General features: G+C 39.5%; 1 protein-coding gene and 1 long non-coding RNA gene across 2 annotated transcripts; one reads left to right on the forward strand and one right to left on the reverse strand.

The window, feature by feature from the left end:
- Positions 1-3,906: 3,906 nt before the first annotated feature.
- LOC126678386 (uncharacterized) lies at positions 3,907-7,375 on the forward strand. Its single transcript, XM_050373284.1, has 5 exons — positions 3,907-4,098; positions 4,277-4,817; positions 5,071-5,261; positions 5,354-6,309; positions 6,367-7,375. The coding sequence occupies exons 1-5, from the start codon at positions 3,907-3,909 to the stop codon at positions 7,373-7,375; spliced, it is 2,889 nt and encodes a 962-aa protein (XP_050229241.1).
- Positions 7,376-17,685: 10,310 nt separating this feature from the next.
- Positions 17,686-21,945, reverse strand: LOC126677907 (uncharacterized). The gene is made up of 4 exons (XR_007640632.2): positions 21,875-21,945; positions 19,876-20,602; positions 18,559-18,632; positions 17,686-18,071 (listed from the first exon to the last, which is right to left on the reverse strand). It is a non-coding gene; the product is annotated as an uncharacterized LOC126677907 (long non-coding RNA).
- Positions 21,946-22,800: the final 855 nt, after the last annotated feature.

A 22,800-nucleotide genomic window follows, 5' to 3' on the forward strand; every position in this document is an offset into this window, starting at 1 on the left:
TTTTTCTTCATGGTTCCCGTTCGAGAATTGTGTTTTTCGAACGGGAACATCTTTTTACTGCACAAGTTTCGTTCGAAACTTCTTGATCCTTTTTTCACGACGTTAATTTCTTCGTCCGCAAGCTACGCTTTTACTCCAACGCTCAATCCATCATTAATTATCTCCAAATAATCGAGTTTCACCTAATTTCCACTGAAACACTAACAAACACTATCAAACATAAAAAAATGCTAAATAATGTATACAATTAATACTAAACGTGATAAAAACCGAGTAAAATCGACCCTAATTATAGGAGTAAAATACTCCTATCACACAACAACAAGGGAATTACCATCACAATCAAGGCCATGATAACAATTTGGGTGCTAGACCTCAACATCCTCCGGTTTTCAACCCCACAGAAATATGGATGAGGGGAATATGCTTGCCAAGTTGATGGAGGAGCTTCGAGAGATGAAGCAACTTCAAAAGAATCAAGCCGCCACTAATCAAATGCTTGAAACTCAAATCTCCCAACTTGCTACCAATCTTAAAGGTACACCTCAAGGGGGATTGCCCTCTGCTACGGAGAACAACCCAAGGGAGCTTCTTAAAGCGATAGAGCTTTGGAGTGGGAGAAACTTAGAAAAAGCCAATGGTAAGAAACATGTTATGGAGGAGGATGAGCCTCAAGTGGTTGTTGATATAGCAAGCTCAAGTGAATCCCCCTTGAGGTCTACCTTGATGTAATTATGCCATGATTACACTTCTAGGTATGTGTTTACACCGGCCCAAATAATTGCTGGACAAGAGCTTTATATGGGCTTACAAGGGATTCAAGCCCAACGAAAAGCCTCTTAATTATTGCTTTTTTCTTCTTATTAGGAGTTTGCAACTCATTAGGAGTATTTTACATTCTAGAATTTTAGTCCTAGTTGAATTAGGAGTCTTGATTATGAGGAGCTATAAATAGCTCAGAGCTTCATTATTTTTGTATCAACAAATCAATCAATCAAAAACAAAGCCCAGCGCTTTTTATCTCGCAATCTCCGGATTGTTTTAACTTAGGAGTAGTTTTCGGTATTAATCTCGCCTGAGTTCGCAGCTCCCAGATTATTACTTTTAAATCACGTGGTTAAGTGTTTTTAACCAAACAAGCCCTGTGAATATCTGCATAGGTTCGTTAAAGTATCAAACCTCAAACCGATCCCGATTATAAATTCAAAGATTCGAGTCCGGAATATTTCCAGGCGAACATCTTTTGGCGACTCCACTGGGGACTCAGTTTATGGTTAGCACAAAAACGGACTTTAAGGATGATTCCAGGCACGCTCGGTCTATACGCCGACAACAGCTGAAAGGGGGTGACGCAGTAGACGAATCTGATTCAGACAGATCTGAAACCATGGCCAAGGACAAACAGGTGAACCAGTCAAACAAGGTGCCGAATACCACGGATACCGAGGGGAACCTTCCTAAGGACAGGAGTGATGACGCGACCGATGATGGGATAGATTACTCACGTCAGCTTCCTCCTTCTCGCCCATCTTTATCACAGGCCGATTTTTCAGCCATGAGAGGCGAGATAGCACAGGAGAACAAGCAGATGTTCGATGGTGCCATGCATCATATGTCTGAAGTGATGAGGAATATCATGGCCGACCAAACGTCGGTCCAAAGGTAGATCCAAGAAAACTTGGACGGCGTCAACAAGGCAATGGAGAACCTAGGACGATTATTTTCCGGGCAATCCACTGCCGATCAGGGTTACAGGCGGGTCGAACAAAACCAAACACCGAACCGTTTCGGTCATCCAGGTGGTTCGGCCGAAACCACGCAGCAACCCAACAAGATGGGATATACATATGGTTCGGTCAAGCTCTTGACGAGGAATGAGGCTGAATTTGCAGTAAGGGCCGATCACCCGGGGGGCAAGCTCTTCGAACCCTCAAGGCGAAACCAGACCACAAGGAGCAGCTACTGGAGCCAACACCCAGGAGCCTAACGTGGGCGAACGGTCATTTTCAGAGGGGGGCGATCCAAATATATATAATCAAGGGCAACTCATGGACATGTTGGAGAGACTCAGGGTGGACTTGAGACCTATGCCTCGCCCATCGTACATGAAGCCATATCCAGACTGGATCGACCCTTTCCCGAGGGGTTACAAAGTGCCCGAGTTCAGTCTATTTTCAGGCAAGGAGAAGGGACAATCGACGGTCGAACATGTCGCCCGGTTCTCGGCTCAATGTGGCGAAGCGGCGGCTCACGATTTTTGGAAGCTCCGGTTGTTCGCCAGCTCGTTGAAAAAAATGGCATTTACATGGTACTCTAGACTGTCGCCGAATTCGGTGGACACATGGAAAGACCTCGAAATCCTCTTCCATGAAGAATTTTACAGGGCACCACCTGATGTCACCCTGGCCGACCTCGCCCGTATCTCGCAGCTACCAAGCGAATCGGCAGAAAAGTATATCGCCCGGTTCAGGAACCTCAGAACTAGGTGCTCCACCAAAATGTCTGAGGCCGATTGTGTTCCGATTGTGGTAAGAGGTATGAGTTTCGCCATGAGGGAGCACTTCGAGGGCCATAGGTTTCGTGACTTGTTCGAGCTAACGAACAGGGTGACGAGCTACGAGAGACTCCTCTAAGAAAAGGAGCAGAGGAGAGGCGCATCTAAGGGAACCTACTACAAAGACCAGCTGGGCAGTGGCAGAGACATGAGCCACAACAGGGGTCTGGCACCACCGTATTCAAAAGGATTTTTCGGCCAACGGAGGAGACCCCTCATATGACGAAAACCCAGAAGAGGCGAATGCAAAGGCTGAGACAAGAGTCGAGAGCGAATCATGATGCGAAACTGGCTCCTAGAGAAGAGCGAGGAAGCAGACCTATAATCGAGAGGTTGGGAGTCAAGAACCAGGCCGATATGATCACCGAGTCGCCCGAACGGCGAAACCCCAAGGTCAGGAAGATATGGGTGCCGAAACGAGAAAACCGAGTAGATAATGCGGCCGACACGGCCTGCACGACAACGGTTCACAAGGGCAAAGTAGATACCGGCGACAAAGCGTCTTACAAAGACGTACTCGTATCGCACCAGGATGGCCAGTTAAAGGCGAAATTGCCCAAAGACCGCGAGGTCATTGTTTCGCACAAGAAGGGAGTGCTAAAAGCCTGGGTCCCGGTGGTAAGGGACGAATACGGAGTAAAGATGATCACACTTCCCGATTTGTACAGAAGCAAGCCTGGACAGAAGGCGACGTTAGAAGGCGATGTGATCATTCCGGAAGGAGATAGCGCCGACAGCACGGCAGTGGTATCGCTTAGCAAACCCCCAACGAGGATGACAAGGCACATTCGACCACTTTACATCAAGGCCGATTTGAATGGAGTGTCAATCAACAGGGTCCTTATTGATAACGGAGCTGGGGTTAACATCCTACCGGCGAAAATGCTTAAGAAACTAGGCATAAATCGGGATCAGCTTGACCCGGCTGATGTCTACATGACTGATTTCGCAGGAGGCGAAACGCCGGCCGAGGGATACATTACCCTCTGAATAAGGGTAGGGCGAGTAAAAACCGAAGAAGGGTTTTTTATGGTCAATGCCTGGAGCAACTACAACATTTTACTCGGCCGAGATTGGATACACTCCAATATGTGTATACCGTCGACCATGCATCAGATGCTCTTCATATGGCGAGAAGACGGCGAGGCCGAAGTCGTACAGGGCGATCCCAACCCCTTCGGTGAAGACCATAACGTGCTCGAAGCACGATTGTATGACGAGGAAGTACGCAACATACAATCTCTCAGTTCAAAAGGGGAAACAAGCGTTCCTCGCCTACTAGTTAACTCAGATCGGCCAGTATCAGTGACCCTGAGGGGCAAAGGCCGATCTACTATCCTCCAAAGTTCAAAATGATAGCACGACATAAGGAGTTGAGGGAGAAGATCAGGCAGTTGGCCCTGCTGTATGACATTGCATCAGCCGAATGCATCTACGAGGACCAAGATCAAGACCCGACAGGATCGCTGCGAGTTGGGGACATACAATTGGCAACAGGGAAATTGGAAGATGATCCTGCCCAAGTACAGGACGACCTTCTCGAAGTGAATTTGGGAACGGATGAATCGCCCAAGCCTATATATGTCAACGCAGGATAGACGAGGGATTCAAAGGACAGCTGATCGCTTTACTCATTGAGTTTCGCGACTGTTTCGCCTGGTCATACGATGAGATGCCGGGCCTTGATCCTGATATCGCCGAACATAAGCTCCCCTTGAAAAGTGGATTTCGGTCATTTCGGCAACCTCCCCGGTGAATGTCCAAGGAAGTGGATACCCTCATCCAGACAAAATTAAGCGTATGGAAGATGCTAAGTTTATTCGGGAAGCTCAGTACACCGAATGGCTCTCTAACATCGTACCAGTAATGAAGAAAAACGGAAAGCTAAGGGTATGCGTAGATTTTCGAAACCTCAACTTGGCCACACCTAAAGACGAATACCCGATGCCGGTGGCCGATATGCTAATAGACAGGGTAGCAGGGCACACGATACTCAGTTTTCTCGACGCACATTCTGGGTACAACCAAGTACCAATCAACAAAGAGGACATCTCTAAAACAGCTTTTCGATGCCCCGAGCCGATTGGAGCGTACGAGTGGGTCGTTATGCCTTTTGGCTTGAAGAACGCAGGGGCAGCATATCAGAGAGCGATGAACAAAATGTTCAGAGGCCTCGATTGCCTTGAAGTTTACATCGACGACGTGGTGGTCAAATCAAATACCAGCGAAGTCCATCCGGCCGATCTTCGGAAAGGTTTCGAACGTATACGATGTAATGGGTTGAAGATGAATCCTCTAAAATGCGCGTTTCGGCGTTTCGGCCGGAAATTTCTTGGGTTTCTTAGTTCACCAGCGGGGAGTAGAAATAGATAAGAACAAAGCCAAGGCGATCATTAATGCTGAACCACCCAAAACCAAGAAGCAGCTCCAGAGGCTCATCGGTCAGATCAATTTCCTTAGGCAATTCATAGCAAACACAGCAGGCCGACTCCGCAGCTAGAGTGTTTTGCTGCAAGGAAAAGAGACCGATGAGTGGATATGGACGGACGAGCAACAGAGGGTGTTTGATGATTTAAAAGATTACTTGGAAAAACCTCCGGTTATGACTCCCCCAAAGCCGAATAAACCATTGTTGCTGTACTTATCGGCTGCACACGAATCCCTGGGATGCTTGCTCGCCCAAGAAGATAACAGGGTCGAAAGAGCGGTCTATTACTTGAGTCGCGGATTGACCGATACGGAGATTCGCTATACCGACATAGAAAAATGTGCTTGTGCTTGTATTTCACATGTTGCTAGCTTCGGTATTACATGTTGCCGGTAGTGGTGTACGTACTATCCCAGACCGATATCATTAAGTATATTCTATCGAAACCATACTTGAGAAATCAGATTGGGAAGTGGGCGATTGCCATGTCCGAGTTTACATTAGTATATGTTCCCCAAAGGGCAGTCAAAGGACAAGTGTTGGCCGATTTCTTAGCCGATCATCCTGGCATCACCCTTATCGAGGAGACAATTAGTTGCTGCGAGATAGCCATATGGGAGATGTGGTTTGATGGATCCAGGACTAGCCAGGGGACAGGCGCCGGAGTACATATCGTTTCGCCCTTGGGGGCATCGTACCAATTGTCATTTAGGCTCTATTTTGAGTGTACCAACAATCAGGCGGAATATGAGGCCCTGATATTCGGCCTCGAGATTCTATCCGAGCTGGGGGCAAAGGCGATCAGTATGAAAGGAGACTCTTTGTTGGTTGTTAAACAGGTGACAGGAGAATTCAAATGCGAGTCCGAGCTACTGGTAAGATATTGTAATAAGGCGAAGCATTTGATCGAAGGGTTTCAGGACACGAGGATAGAATACACCGAGAGGTCAGACAATGGTATCGCGAATGATCTAGCTCAACACGGTAGCGGTTACAAGGCAAGCCTCCAGTTTGATATAATCGAAAGAGAATCGCCAAATCTCCATACTGGGGGAAATACTCTTGATGAAAAGAAATATTCGGCTTACCAACTCGACATCACCCAAGATTGGAGGAATGAGATCTTGAAATGGTTTGAAAAACCAGATCTGACGAATAGGAGGTTGAGGACCTTGGCCCTGAATTACATGGTTTTAGCAGGTGACTTGTACAAAAAGTGCTTTGAAGGATTATTTTTCAGATGCATCGGCCCCAAAGAAGCAATGCTTGCAATGGCCGAAGTTCATGAAGGAATAGCCGGCGCTCACCAGGCGGGCCCCAGAATGAGGTGGCTGATCCATAAATACGGCTTTTATTGGCCGAAAATGGAGCAAGACTGATTAAGGTATGCGAAAGGGTGCGAGGCCTGCCAGAAATATGGTCCTATACAGCATGTCCCGGCCGAAGAATTACACTTTATTATCAAACCATGGCCGTTTAGAGGATGGGCAGTCGGCCTCATTGGGAAGATATATCCTGGCTCATCAGATGGCCATACTTTTGTTATTATCGCCACTTGTTATTTCACCAAATGGGTCGAAGCCAAGCCCCTGAAATCGCCTACGCAGGAAGCAGTGATCAAATTCTTCAAAGAGCACATCGTTCACCGGCACGGGTTACCTGAATCAATAACCACAGACCAAGGGACAATGTTCACAGGAGGCGATATAGTTTGGTGCGCGTCTCAGATGAAGATCAAGATGCTTCACTCAACGTCGTACTATGCACAAGCCAACAGACAGGCCGAAGCGACGAATAAGGCTATTAAGCTTATCGTCCAAAAAGTGATCGAGGAGAACCCAAGACAATGGCACGTCCTGCTATCGGAAGCAGTATGGGCAAATAGAACCAGCAAGAAATCGACCACAGGAACTTCGCCGTTCCGGATGGTCTATGGTTACGACGCGATGTTGCCAATGGAGCTTACTGTAACGTCTACTCGCCGTTTATATCAAAATAGGTTGTCTAAAGACGATTACTTTGATAAGATGGTAATAGACGCTTTAGATCTCGACGAAGAGAGATTGGCGGCGTTAGATCACTTTGAAGCTCAGAAAAGAAGAGTTGAGAGGGCATATAACAAACGGGTGAAACGGAAAACATTTGTGGTGGGCGATCTGGTATGGAAGGCAGTCTTGCCTATTGGCCACAAGGACAATCGGCTCGGAAAATGGAGCCCGAATTGGGAAGGCCCCTTTATCGTGACTAGTAAGTTGACAGGCGGTGCGTATTTACTGGCGAACATTGACGGAGAAGAACACGATAGGACGATCAACGGTCAGTTTCTAAAGAAATACGTCCCCAGTTGTTGGTATAATATCGACATACGACTATTTGGGGCCGACGAGGAGTGATGAATATATCGCCTTTTTTCGCCGAACGACCTGAGTTGATGAGTGTTCGGCGTTTTCTTTAAGACCGATGTTCATATTAATGTAATTTCGGTCCCTCATTGTTACAGTGTTGAGTTTTTTCGACGGGACCTCCGTTTTTCTCAAATACATGTAATAATATCATTTATAAAATTAATCATTAAATATCGGACTGAGTCGGAGACCGATAGTATGAAAAAAGCAAACAGAAAGTGTAACTTTCGGCTACCTGGCCAATTTAAAATACCCAACAATGTCAAATTGTCACAAGATACGGCCACCAGGCCGATTAAAATTCAAAAACTATTACAAAAAATAAAATTGTTCTGAACTTAAAAAATTAAAAATGGCTGAATATGTCGCCCAGCTTGCTACGAAGGGTGCTGAATTGTGTGCGAGCCTCAGCCACCTTAGGCTTCAATTTAGCAATACTATGTTTCAGATCGTTTCGGCTCTTTTTCACATCAACACCTTCGAGCAGATATTTATCCATAGACGCTTCGAGCTCACTGATGGCTTTCTCCTCGGTTTCTAGCTCCAGCTTCAGGGCGGCAACTTTTTCCCTAAGTCCCTTGGCATTGTCTCGGCGAGACGTGAGAGTTGAGACAGCCGACTTCACATTCACTTTCAACCCCTCCAGCTTCTCCTTGGCAACGTTCTCCTGGGCGATCAGCTCGTCATGTTTGGATTGGATAGTTGTTGACTCATTATAGATCGCCCGGAAAGCTGGGAGCGACGTCGACAACTTAGCCATAGCACCGCGAGCTTTTTCGCTAAGAACTTCCGGAGGAGCATCGGCCAGGGAAGTTGCCGACTTCTGAAGCTTTTCGAGGTCCTTAGGCGATTTAAAAAGAACGGTGCCTTGGGATTTTAGCTCAGAAATGACGTCCAGATGATCGCCCCAGTTTTCGGTAGAACCCCTGGTCACTTCACGCATCTCGCTTTCTGGGATAGGCGAATTGTCTTCTTCGTTGTCAGAGTCCAGAAAAGCTGCTGCCTTTGCCGCCACATCGTCATGATCGGCCGAAGTGTCATCAGGAATCTGCCAAGTTTTGCCACAGTAAAAAATCAGCTGCTAATTTACTATTAGGGCGACAAATAATCGATAAGGGGTACCTTGGTTTTCTTTGCATCAAGCCGTGCCGGTAAGTTAGCCAGAGATGAACTCAATGGCAACAGCAGCTTGGGCAGCGACGAGAACGTGAGTGTCTGGGATGCGGTAGGGGTCGTGTCAGAAGGGTTTACTTCAGATGGGGCCTTTTGAGAAAGGGATTGTTGAACCGAACGGCCTTCATCCCCAGTTTGCTCGTCGGCTATCTCAGTATCGCCCCTTGAAGAGGAGTGGGCACTTGGTTGAGATGGAGCTTCCTTGGGAGTAGGGTCAAACATGCGGGACCCTGTCGATTCTTTTTTCGCCTTCTTGGCCTTCGACTCTTTCTTTGACGGTTTCTTTGCAGGGCGCTTGTGTCTCGCCTTCTTCGCCTCGACATTGTCTTCACCATCAGTGTCGAAGACATCGCCCTTATTCCATCGAGGCACGCCGACTGAAAGGAAATAAAAAGTTAATAGGCAAACAGTGGTAAAATTTTAGGGGAATCCAAAAAGAAATCTGTTTACCTGGTATTCTATCATAACCAATTCGGACAAGTTTGGTTATCGCCTCAACATCAGATGGGCATCTGATGCCGGTATAAGTTACACCTTCACTTGTTATTTCAGGCTTTCGTTTTTTAACCTTTTTCTTGGGAAGTTTTATGGGGCTGGACTTTTATATTTAAATTTTGGGCGAATGTGGGCGAGATAAAATTCATAGGAATACTTATTTTCATAATGTTCTTTCCATACCTTTTTCATTTTTTCGTCGTATTTTTGCCAAGTCATTCGCCTATGGCGTTGCATCATAAGGTTCATGCCAGGGCGATCTAGTGGGTCATACTTAAACTTATAAAAACGCTCAAATCTAGCTATTTCAATAAGATGAAAGAGATTACCTTCAAATTTGGGACGTTTTGGTGCCTGCAAAAGAAATAGATCGGCATGAGTAGGTTTTCAAGATAAAGGAGGTAATTGAAAATTATGAAGACTCAGTATTTCTTTGGGTGAGAGGTCGAAGAAAGACTCGATGACTGAAGCCCACCAGCTTTCATATTCAGAAGTACAAGAAGGGGATAAAGAAGGGCGAGAGATTTCAGAGATGGGGGGAAGATAGGCCCTGTTAAGGCGAAGTATGAATTGAAGGTCTGGGTAGTCTTCGATTGAAGGATTATAGGTCCCGCGATTATTGACGGAGATCAATAAAGGAAAGGGAATTCCTTGATTGTAGCCGAACTGACGGGCTACGTAGTTATGGCAATACGTTTCAATACTGCTGCGACTATATTCCAAGCTGGCGATTAAATTACGGGACTTCAGAGAACTGCCCCAATATTGGCCCCCAAGTTTTAACCATGGATCGGCTCTAGCTTCATCTGTATCTTCGCAATCCCAGGCGACGAAAAGCCACGAAGGGAGATATTTCAGGGATAAGATCGAACAGAATAGTTCTGAAGCTCTGATGGAATTGGTGAAAACCTCCAGCACATCCAGTACGTGAGGAAGGCGAGTACCAGCAGTGATTAATTGATAGCCGCAAAGTTCAACCTTGATCTGAGGACCGACCTCGAATAATTCAGGAAAGTATAAGGCGAGCCATAACTGAAACACCCATAGAGGTCCTCTTGGACACTGGAATACTCTTTTGTCACCATGAGGGGCGATTTCATTGAGACTTCGGTACAAGTGGGCGAGCATAAATTCCCCAAGGTTACATTTTCGCCGTTCAGCAAGGGCAGTGGCGAGTGTAAAGCAGTCCGTGGTTACTCTGAAGGAGGATGTACACAGGACGAACTTGGCTATGAAGAAGGCGAGAAAGGCGATGTGTTCCCTAACATCGGGCTTGTAATTTTCTTCGCCCATGAACAGTTTGACGAAGGGACCATAGCTTCTTTGGGCCTTTGACAGTTTGAAAGTGGGTACTTCGGCGTCTAGATTGGGCGATATACGTTCGCCGATGACTGGGATGTTGAGAATGGCTGCCATATCCAATAGAGTAACCGTCATCATGCCGAATTTGAAGCAGAAGCAATGGACTGCAGTTGACCAGAAAAGAGAGGCACCCATGATGTAATGCTTCGCTATCGGCCTGCTTGCCTTACAAAGGCTGATCATGTCGTAAATCCCAACATCCTTCCACAGTTGGCCGAAGTGGGGTTTCAGTCTGTTGACCCATTCTTGATATCCTTTGTGTTCGGTCGGCCAATTTCGGAACATTGTGTTCACCCAAATGGAGGATTGGTGAGGGAGTGAAAAGCGTGGTGGGACTTCTTCGTGAAACGGAGTGGCTATTTCGCATAAGTGACTGGGCGAAACAAGGATAGGACAGACACATTCTTTGTCGTCGTTGGTTTTGACTATTACCTGAAGGTCTGTGTTCGGAGCAGCGGCGTGAATCTCATTCATCTTGTCGGTCACTTGAGTGGCGATAGTGTCATTTGGTGCATCCATGATAACTGCAGAATAAGAACGCCTCAGTTAGACGAACATCCGAAGGGGCGATTCAAAGTTAAAAAAGGCGAGTACAAACACTTACCAGGGAAAGATGCGGAGAGTACTTGAAATTTGCTTAAAGAGAGAAAGTCTTGCAAATGCAGAGAGAGAGTAGGTAAGTGAGTAAATGAGAGTGTTTTTCTAAAAAGAGAAAATCAGAGGAAGCCGAAAGGTCGTGGAGCTAAGACGTGACATCGTGGAGGACAGCTGGTGATGACGTGGCATGAAGGGGGTACCGAAAGGTCGATAGATGCGCACCCCTTTGGAATTTCTTTTCGATGATTTGGGCCTTAGGAATGGGCCTAAGGGAGGATTAAGTGAAGAACAAGCCCAAAAATAAATGTTTCAAGCTTGTTGGGGGCATTGTTTACACCGGCCCAAATAATTGCTGGACAAGAGCTTTATATGGGCTTACAAGGGATTCAGGCCCAACGAAAAGCCTCTTAATTATTGCTTTTTTCTTCTTATTAGGAGTTTGCAACTCATTAGAAGTATTTTACTTTCTAGAATTTTAGTCCTAGTTGAATTAGGAGTCTTGATTATGAGGAGCTATAAATAGCTCAGAGCTTCATTATTTTTGTATCAACAAATCAATCAATCAAAAACTAAGCCCATCGCTTTTTATCTCGCAATCTCCGAATTGTTTTAACTTAGGAGTAGTTTTCAGTATTAATCTCGCCTGAGTTCGCAGCTCCCAGATTATTACTTTTAAATCACGTGGTTAAGTGTTTTTAACCAAACAAGCCCTGTGAATATCTGCATAGGTTCGTTAAAGTATCAAACCTCAAAACTATCCCGATTATAAATTCAAAGATTCGAGTCCGGAATATTTCCAGGCGAACAATATGCAATCATCTACTATTCACTTTCCTAAATAGGACTCATGTCTAAATAAGGAAGATCACTCCATGATTGCATACCTAGCAGTGTTGTAGTAGGAAAGTGAATCCTACTTTGTAGGGATTGACCCTGATTTGGTGTGATCTTCCTTATTTAGACATGAGTCCTATTTAGGAACGTCTTCCTAAATAGTCTCGTCTTCCTAAGTTAGAGTTTATCTTCCCAAATTGGAGTTTGGGTCCAAATAGGAAGATACTTCGAGATTATGTAGTAGATCTGGTAATCTATCCGAATCCCAGGATTGACGTGCTTTGTCCGAGTCCTAAAGGATTCGGTCTTCACCTTGTTGAATGATATCATAGGATTCGGCCATCTTTCTTATATGTTTGATTCTTCTGGCGGGAGTCCGATACCATCTGAGAGTAGATCTCCTTCGACTCAGCTTCATTGTAGTTAAGATAGGATTCGATATCCATTAGTTCATTTAAATTTGTGATTTTATTCCAATTTTACATCATTTATTAATATTAGAATTATGTTAAAATTTTTATATTTCATATAATGCATTATGAATACTCCACATTACTGAATATAAAGAAAATATTACATGTTTATAATAATTGGGTGAAAGCACAACATGTGAGAATTAAATTGACTGAAAAAATTGGATAAAATTGCAACAAAATTATTAAATTAAAATAGTTTTGTAAGCTTTAAGTTTTTAGGAAAATTGACAAATATTTCAAAACATTTGGCTTTTTAACACCGTTCAGTCTAAAATTAAAACTGAAAATCTTTTGTTATAAATTCTTTAAAGAAATCAAAGTGAATAAAATTAATGGTACAAGTTAGTAAAATTTTGGGTATCACCCCTAGTCAAAACTAATATAATCTATTTGTTTCCATTACAACGAGGGGAGATAGAATCGAACATATGGCTATCATATAAAATTTTAATACTCTTTTTAGTATGTTATACTTGTGGGGACAAATGTAACCTATTGAAATTGAGATATATTATTTTTTTGATAAAGTAAATTATAAAAATAAGAAAAGTAATTCAGTAAATTAAGTATCGTATTAGCTCGATAATTAATTTATTTTAGCTAGTTTGGATAGCTAATTAAATAACATTTGGAAAATGTTATTTAACGGACGGAATTTCTAAGTTAAAGATTATCGATTTTATATCGATACGAGTTCGGCACGATGTTACGTAGTTAATTTGTTTTGAGTTTTGAGTCTAGAATGTTGCTAGCTTAGAATTAATTTTAATTGCGTTTTGTGTCGATATTCGAACTAGATCCGACGAGGCAACCGCCGGTGGGATCCAGAGCTTGAGGAGTTTAACAGAGTGCTTGTTTGTTGGATTATTTTGGATAGCAAGTCGTGAGTTTTCTATTTACTTTTGCATATTATTATTATAAGTTGTTGTTTGCTTCGGTGATTCATTAAATTCATTGCATATATTATGGCTTTGGTGGTTAACTTGAATGCTTTATATATGATATGGCTTGGATACGTTGTTTGACATATTATAGTTATTCGTAAACTGCGATATTTGGTTTGATGATCCGACAAAACGAGCTACCTACTGGGCGTCAATCGGACTGTGTGATCACCGGTGCTGGTACGATTCAAGATGTCTATATCTAAGCGTGACTTAGTTTGGTATGGATTCGTTGCGATTTTGCTTATGAAATATGAAGGAGGATTATGTTTGGCATATATGAGGTTAACTCAGTGGAACTATCTCAAGACCTGTATCTGGTGGGTTAACTCGGTTGAACTATCTCGGAACTCACAACTTGGGAATAAGCAGTGGCATGAGTTAACTCGGTCGAACTATCTCGGGACTATGCCACATGGTCGCGGTTAACTCGGTTGAACTATCTCGGGACCGTACCATTTCGGTTGATTTGATTTGGATAACACAAATAGAATAAGATATATATATTTGCAATAGTATAAGTAGTTTGGAGGAAAGTTTAGTCCGTTCGCATTATGATTAAGATTAGGATTTCGATCGGATCCAAAGTTATTGTTTGCTTTGATTTATGTTGTGCTATTTATATTTGTAATATCTTAAGTAAGTGCGAAATCACTCAGCGTCGACTGACATCCCCACGGTGTTTTGTATTCAGGTTTGCTTTAATTTATGGTCGAGCTTCCATTCTATTTTCCGGAAGTCTCAGGTCAAAGCATTCGTGGAAAGGTTTGTTCCTCTGCAGAGCTGCAGTAGTCATCAATAGTAGACCTAGTTATGAATCAAACGGTTTTCATGTCTATATACTATGTTATGTTATTTTATATGAATAAGGTTTTGATTTCAAAACTGCGCTTTATAGGCGTTTGATTATTTTTCCAATTGCCTATGTTGGAATTGGTTAATTTTATTAGGATGTATGTTTGGACAAGGTAATGCTTGATTGTGTTATCGCACAGTAAGACCTTGGTGCCTATTGTTTATGCATCGAATTATAAAGATGGTTTTCGACGTTTATAACTTATCATTTTTACGAGGTTTTTTCGTAAATGTTTTATGTAAGATTACGTGATCTATTCACAAAAAATTCTTAGTGGTTTTCAGGCTTGCTACGGGTTCCGGAGCAACCACTCTCGTTCCCTACGGTCCTCGATTTTGAGTCGTGACAATTGACGTAAATGTGAATGAGACCCCATCACTACTATTATATATAGTCTGTGTGTATGTGTGTGTATGTATATGTGTGTGTATATATATATATATATATATATATATATATATAGAGAGAGAGAGAGAGAGAGAGAGAGAGAGAGAGAGAGAAATAGAATTTTAATAAAAGGAATGAGAAGAACATTTGATTCTATTGTTTTATTAAAAAGAAAACAGTTGATGGAGAATATAAATTGATCAACCAACATTTTCATTAGATATTAAGAGAATAATTTTGAAGAATTCACGAAGTGAAAGTTTCAAAAGTGACCACCCGCTCTTCTTGGCCCTTTGCCATTGTTCGTTTCCTTGCCATGTCCAGGAGGAGGATCAACATGGCGGCAATTTTTAGTTTGACTACAACCTCTTTGCCATGGATTAGCGTTTTGTTCCTTACATCCGGAAGGATCTGTTGAGCTACATTTTGGTGGTTTATTTTTGCCGACAGTTCCATTACCAACATTTTCACCGCTTACTTCATTTTCCATAAAACTACATGCCACAATCACCAAATAGAAAATTATGACAAATTTCTTGGAAATCGCCATAGATTGAAAAGGCAACTTTAAATGGTCTTTAACTTTTATTTGTGATTCTTAGAATCTAATAATGTCAAATGGTGATCGCTGATTTTTCATTTCTGCTTCCATTTTATTTGTACTAAATATTTTACCATAATTAGCTAAATTGTTTAACATCCCTTTCCTCATATGATGGACATAGTTGATTTTTATTCATACTTAATTTCAACGTGTGAATATATTCAAATTCCACTTCGCCGTTAATCCTAGAATTTTGTTTTATGGCCTTTTTTTATTTATTGTTACTTGTTCTTGTTTTGCATATATGTTTAGTTTTAGATACTGTAAACAGAAATTCACAAAATTAAACATTTCTTAACAATTAAATATGTATGAATGATTTGATTTTGGCATCATACCAAATAAACAATACTTATATTGACTTATTCTATCACGCCATTTATGGATATAGTTAGTAATATTTCACCATATCAATAACATGATAACAATAACCTATGTTATAACATCATGGATATATTTATTAATTTTCATGGTTCATTTAAATATGTGAATTTATTCCAATTTTGCATCATTTATTGATGTTAGAATTATGTTAAAATTTCTATATTTCATATAATTCCTTATGCATACTCCACCTTACTGAATATAAAGAAAATATTACATGTTCATAATAATTGGGTGAAGGCACAACATGTGAGAATTAGATTAACTGAAAAAATTGGATAGAATTGCAATAAAATTATTAAGTTAAAATAGTTTTGTAAGCTTTAATTTTTAGGAAAATTTAAAAATATTCAAAAATATTAGGCTTTTTAACACTTTTCAGCCTAAAATTAAAACTGAAAATGTTATGTTATAAATTCTTTAATGAAATTACAGTAAATAAAGTTAATGGTACAAGTTATTAAATTTTGGGTATCACCTCTAATCTGAACTTATGTAATCTATTTCTTTCCCATTACAACGAGGGGGAGATATATCGAACATATGGCTATCATATAAAATTATAATATTCTTTTTACTATGCTATACTTGTGGGGACTAATGCAACCTATTGAAATTGAGATATAATGTTTTGAGATAAAGTAAATTATAAAAATAAGAAAAGTAATTTAGTAAATTTATTATCGTATGAGCTCGATAATTAATTTATTTTAACTAGTTTGGATAGCTAATTAAATAATATTCGAAAAATGTTATTTAACGGACGGAATTGCTAAGCTACATATTATTTATTTTATATCGATAAGAGTTCGACACGATATTACGTAATTAATTCGTTTTGAGTTTTGAGTCTAGAACGTCGCTAGCTTAGAATGAATTTTAATTGCATTTTGTATCGATTTTCGAACTAGAGCTGACGAGGCAACCGATGGTGGGATCCGGAGCTTGAGGGGTTTAACAGAGTGCTTGTTTATGTGAATAAAGTTTTGATTTGAAAACTGCGCTTTATAACCGTTTGATTATTTTTCCGATTGCATATGTTGGAATTGGTTAAGTTTATTAGGATGTATGTTTGGACAAGTCAATGCTTGATTGTGTTATTGCACAGTAAGACCTGGGTCCCTATTGTTTATGCATCAGATTTTACAGACCGTTTTTGACGTTTATAACTTATCATTTTTACGAGGTTTTTCCGTAAAAGTTTTATGTAAGTTTACGTGATCGATCCGCGAAAAATTCTTAGTGGTTTTTAGGCTTGCTACGGGTTCCGGAGCAGCCACTCTCGTTCCCTACGGTCCTCAATTTTGGGTCGTGACAATTGACGTAAATGTGAATGAGACCCCATCACTGGTATTATATATAGTCTGTGCGTATGTGTGTGTATATATATATATATTGTCACGGCCCAATTTCATGAATCGCGACCGGCGTTAGGATATGGGTATGTCTGTACCAAAACCCGTATCAAGCCTTGCCGAAAACAACTAATAATATAAACCTGCAGAAAAATCCAATGCTCGGGGGCAACCGAGACTCCAACTTAAACTAACAGTTTAAATATAATTACTTCCATTAAATAATGGATCACCAGAGTTAAACAATAATAATGCCAAAGCATTAAATAAAGCCAATCAGACCAATCCGACAAACAAAGTAGAATAATAAAGACTTCTAATTTACTACTGCGGTCTAAGGATAAAATTAATTTAACAATTTATTAAAATAAAATAAAACTCCGAGGAATAAAGATTCGGAGATCAGTAGACTCGTTCAAAAATAATAAACCTGGAAAATGGGGAAACAACGGGGGTCAGATATACTGAGATGAGTCCGTAATACTATTTACATTTATTAAGTTTAAAACCCTTAAAACAAACCCTTTTATACTAATATATATATATAAGATTATGGAATAACAGTATTGAAATGATCCCAGAGTGAGTATGCCATAGCATACCGAAATACCCAAAGTGAACGGGAACAAATCCTCGTCAAATTACCAGCGTGAGCAAGACCATAGTCTGCCGATCCCAAAGTATATACCGGTGCACACAGTCTCGATAAAAGCCTATCGAGTAGCTCGTTCCAATCCAGATCCATAATCGTTAAAACAGTTCAAAAACATTTATAATATTAAAATATGATGCGGTACTTGTCACGACCCATTTTCATGAATCGTGACCGGCGCTAGGGCATGGATAATGTAGTACCAACACCCGTAGCTAGCCTTCCTTATAACATACAATTCAATTAAACCTGCAGAAAACCAATGCTCGGGGGCAACAGAGACTTCAGCCTAATTCTAGCAGTTATAATATTCAACAATTAATATAACATACTTATCCAATTCTGAGTCTAAAAATAGGCATAACATAAATCAGTGTAAATAATGTAACATAACAGAGCAATATAACTAGTCGGACCAATCCGACAAACAACTGTAATAATAATAAAGACGTCTAGTCAACTACTGCGGTCTAAGAATAAAATAGTTTAATAGTTCTACTAAAATAAATGGAACCTCCGAAGAAAAGTAAATGCGGAGATCACCAGACTCTCTCAGATCATAACCCTGGGAAAAATTGAGAAAACAACGGGTCAGATATACTGAGATGAGTTTATACCACTATCTACATTTATTAAGTGGAAAACCTTTAAAACCGTTTAAAACATTTAATAACGATATTACGAATAATAGTTGGAACCCTAATCCATAATTCTAAATAATAAATATAATCCAATAGGCCTGGTCCCGAGAGCTGAGCTACACCGAGTTACCACTGACCACACTTTTACCATATCCAGAGTCCCGAGAGCTATGCTACACCGAGTTACTCTATTTGGTCCCGAGAGCTATTCTCACACCGAGTTACCACATTTCCATATATACCTTACCCAGATCAATATCGGTGCGCACGCAGTCCTAATGATGCCCATTAGGTAGCATGTTCCAACTAAGAGCCATAATATAAAAACAGTTCGAAATATACGTACAGTATATATATTGATTAAAATAACAATTTACTTAATAAAGCGGTAAATAGTAAGAACAAACTCACTGCTTGCTAATCCACGTGATAACCGGCAAGCAACTAATCCTGGTTCGCCTCTGAAGCACGAACAGTAGACGGGTCTAGACAAATAAAATAATTATTAAAAACAGACCCTAACTCTAGAGAGTATTAGACACCACATAGAACTAGCACAAAATAACACGTCGGAATAAAACAATCCAGAACAACACAAAATACCCAATAGGTAGAAACGCCCAATTAATACAAGTCTATTGAGTTCTCGCTTAAAATCCGATTTACAAATATTATTTAATAATCTTTAAATAATAAATAATTTCCAAATAGTGGGTTAGCCGAGTTACCAATAACTACCAAGCTAATCTCACTTGTCGGGTGACCGAAGTCTAACCCGACTCCAAACGTTTATCAAATATAAACCCGAGTTTATATTTATAAAATAATTCGACAAAATAATAATCCATTTTAAAAGCGGAACTCAATAACTTCAATTTCAAGTAACCCAAGTTACAACCCAAAAATCTAACCATTTTAAGTTTATAAAAGTTCAGGGACTAAACCATACTTTAGCCAATTAGGGACTAAACCATACTTTAGCCAATTAGGGACTAAACTGTACTTTAGCCAATTTGATATCCGAAATCAAATTAATTACTTTTGTTTATAATTAAAACAAAATATAAAGTTACCAACCAAAAATCCGCTTAATTAAGTTATAAAAATATTCAAGGGCTAAATTATAATTTAGCCAATTTTGATATTTGAAAACAAATATAATTACCCGAGTAATTATATTAACTTAAGTTGTAAATTACTATTGTTTATAATATTTAATTATAAATCAAAACGAAATCCAAATTATTAGGTAATGTTTAACTTTAAGGATTTATTTGATTTAGTCAAAATAGTTTAATGGCCACAATGGCATATTCGCCATCTCCTTCAATTTGAAGGCACAATATGACCCGCCTAACAGAAACGCCAAACCAGTAAATCAACAAACTACTAAATAAAATCCAACATCCAAATTAACCCTGAAGCATGAAATTGGCATCAAAGATAACCTAGAACCATAAGCCCCTAGCTATAAACCATGTTACAGTAACAAGAACAAGGCAAGAAAATACGTCCATGGCAGCCGAGATTGAATTCGTAAACACAAAACCAAAACGAACGCTTTAATTAACTAACAACTAACATATCGAGCTATTCTTAATCACTAACATGACAAAATCATAGCCAAACGAAGCAAAGCTATACGGCAGTAATGATTCCCCATGAAAACAGATTATACAAGTTAAAAACGGAAATCGTACGGCGATTGAAATGAGATCGATAGCGTACCGTTTGGCGTAAACGAGATAAGAAAATATAGAGAATTGAGTCTAGAACGTCTGAGATCAAGCGGAATCAATTTCGATCTAGAAACGAGCAAGAACGAATCAGAAAACCGAAAGACGTTTAAAAGCGAAAACTAAAATTTACAACGCAAGGAATCTTACCGAGGCATCAACTTTGGATGACGATTTCATTTTCGTTTTTCAGAGAACGAGCAAGCAGATGATGGCTAGGGTTTCAGTGAAGTGTGGTGAAGGTTTTCTATTTAGAAAGCGTTCATAAATATCAAACGAAATTAGGTTAAAAACGAGTTGGAAAGTAGGCGGGTGACAAGCTCATAAGAGCTCATCAATTTCTTGAACGAGACTCAGCCATTTAAGGCTGGGTCTCGTTCGAAATTCCTGGTCTCGAACGAGACCAGGCCTTTGAAAACAAAGGTCTCGTACGAGACCTTGTGTCTCGTACGAGAATTAATTGATTTTTTTAAAAAAAATATTAAATGGTAGAACCACAAAATCAACCCAATCACGAACCAACATGAACCAGACCATTAACTTCGATTTTACTTCAAAACGATCGGAAAATTTGTCGGAAAAACGCTGAAAATTTACGGGGTATTACAGTACTTAATAAAGCGGTAAATAGCACTATAAACTCACTGCTTGCTTATCCACGTGAATCTTGGCAAACAGCTGACACTGCGTAGACTCCGAAACACGAGTAGTCGACGGGTCTAAAACAATATATAAGTTAAAATTCATTCAACCCCTAACTCTAAGAATAATAGACACCACATAGGACTAGCACAATACCAAGTCTCGCACAAGCATAGCCAAAACAGAAAGGACAATTAATCACGTAATGACCCGAGTCAAAAACAAACCACATCGAGTAACACAATACTCAGATAAATAAATAAGGCAAGTCTATTGGATTTCTGCTTTAAAATCCGTTCCGAATAATATTACTTAAATAATAAATAAATAATAATTTAAATCCATTTCCTCAAATTTTGGGTTAGCCGAGTTACTAATAACTACCAAGCTACCTCACATCTCAGGTGACCCAAGTCCAACCCGACCCAAAATATTTTATCAAAATATAAATCAGAATTTACAATATCCAAAATCACTTTGATAAAAATAAATATATTATATTCAATTATAAACCATAGTTTATAATTAGTAGAAACAACTTTGATAAAATACTAATCAAAATTTAAAACAAAACTCAATAACTTACAACTCGAGTAACCATTAGTTACCGACAATTACTTAACTAAATAAATTAAGAAAATAATTTAAAAGCTAAAACGTAATTTTAGCCAAATTAGCACGCCAATCAAATTTCCAAAAAATAATATTACCTAAGTAATCATATGATTATAGGTTATAAAATAAATATCGTTTTCAAATTATAAATATCAAAAACAATTCGATTATAATTAAAACAAATATTATTTTCAGAGTTTAAAATAATGCTATCAAATAGCAAAAATCGCAAACAAAACGATATTTCAAAGTTCAGTATCAATCGGTAATTAATCAATTTAATAACCTCAAATTTAACATAATTATTTTATTAAGAATAATCAATAGTAACAGTGAGAATAAGCAACCATAAATCACATTTGAAACAACCAAACAATACTGCCAATTGTTAAACCCAATTCAACATGAAAACCTAATCAAAAGACGATACCCAAACTAACAGTATCCAACAATTATTTCACTTGGTCTCTAAACAAGATACTAAACCTAAGTATGAGAAATATGCTATGCACACTTTCCAAGATTGGGTTACAAATAATATTTATGCACAAATTAGAAAAGAAAAGCCAACTAAATTGATTATCTAAAATATAAACTAAATATAAAGTAAACGATAAACGAAAACCGTGCCCATATAATTAATTCAAAGCCCAAACAGTTACACATGAATTCAGTAATCTTGTTCAACCAAAACATTAAACTTAAAAGAATTTGTGAGAGAGAGAAAAAATTACCTTTTCATGAAGAACAATTCAAATAACGCACTTGAAATTGGATGTTTCTCTCTTCTTCTTGTTTTTTTGGCGTTGTTTGTGTGAAAATAAATAATAGTTAAGAGTCCTTATATATACTTAGCTAGATTAGGGTTTTGTTTTAAAAAAATTACAATTACAAAATTACCCTTTATAAATATTTTATTAATAATATTATTTTTAATATAAAACAAATAAACTAATTTCCTTTAAATACACATTATTAGAATTAGAAATTCCCCCAGCATGCCCAAAGCCCCTCCAAAGCATACCGACTTGATTTCAAGACCCAAGGTTGATCTCCTGAGCCCAAGACACACAAAACAAGTCCAAACGACAATACTGAAAGTCATACAAGCCAAAACACGATTCTGAGAAAATAAAACGACATCAGAAAGTTCATCAGAACCAACCGCAAAATACAGGGTGTTACATATATATATATATATATATATAGAGAGAGAGAGAGAGAGAAATAAAATTTTAATAAAAGGAATGAGAACAACATTTGATTCTATTGTTTTATTAAAAAGCAAACAGTTGATGGAGACTATAAATTGATCAACCAACATTTTCATTAGATTTTAAGAGAATTTTGAAGAATTCACGAAGTGAAAGTTTCAAAAGTGGCCACCCGCTCTTCTTGGCCCTTTGCCATTATTCGTTTCCTTGCCATGTCCAGGAGGAGGATCAACATTGCATCAATTTTTAGTTTGACTACAGCCTCTTTGCCATGGATTAGCGTTTTGTTCCTTACATCCGGAAGGATCTCTTGAGCTACATTTTGGTATTTATTTTTGCCGATAGCTCTATTATCAACATTTTCACCGCTTACTTCATTTTTCATAAAACTACATGCCACAATCACCAAACAGAAAATTATGACAAATTTCTTGGAAATTGCCATA

This window comes from Mercurialis annua, linkage group LG4, assembly GCF_937616625.2.
Source record: "Mercurialis annua linkage group LG4, ddMerAnnu1.2, whole genome shotgun sequence".
Taxonomy (NCBI): Eukaryota; Viridiplantae; Streptophyta; class Magnoliopsida; order Malpighiales; family Euphorbiaceae; genus Mercurialis; species Mercurialis annua.

Bases quoted from the DNA above. Each gene is read 5' to 3' on its own strand.
- LOC126678386 (XM_050373284.1), top strand. From the start codon at position 3,907: ATGATAGCACGACATAAGGAGTTGAGGGAGAAGATCAGGCAGTTGGCC. The intron at 4,099-4,276 runs GTGAATTTGGGA...CCCCTTGAAAAG, and splicing joins TACAGGACGACCTTCTCGAA to TGGATTTCGGTCATTTCGGC. The intron at 5,262-5,353 runs GTCTATTACTTG...ACATGTTGCTAG, and splicing joins ATAACAGGGTCGAAAGAGCG to CTTCGGTATTACATGTTGCC.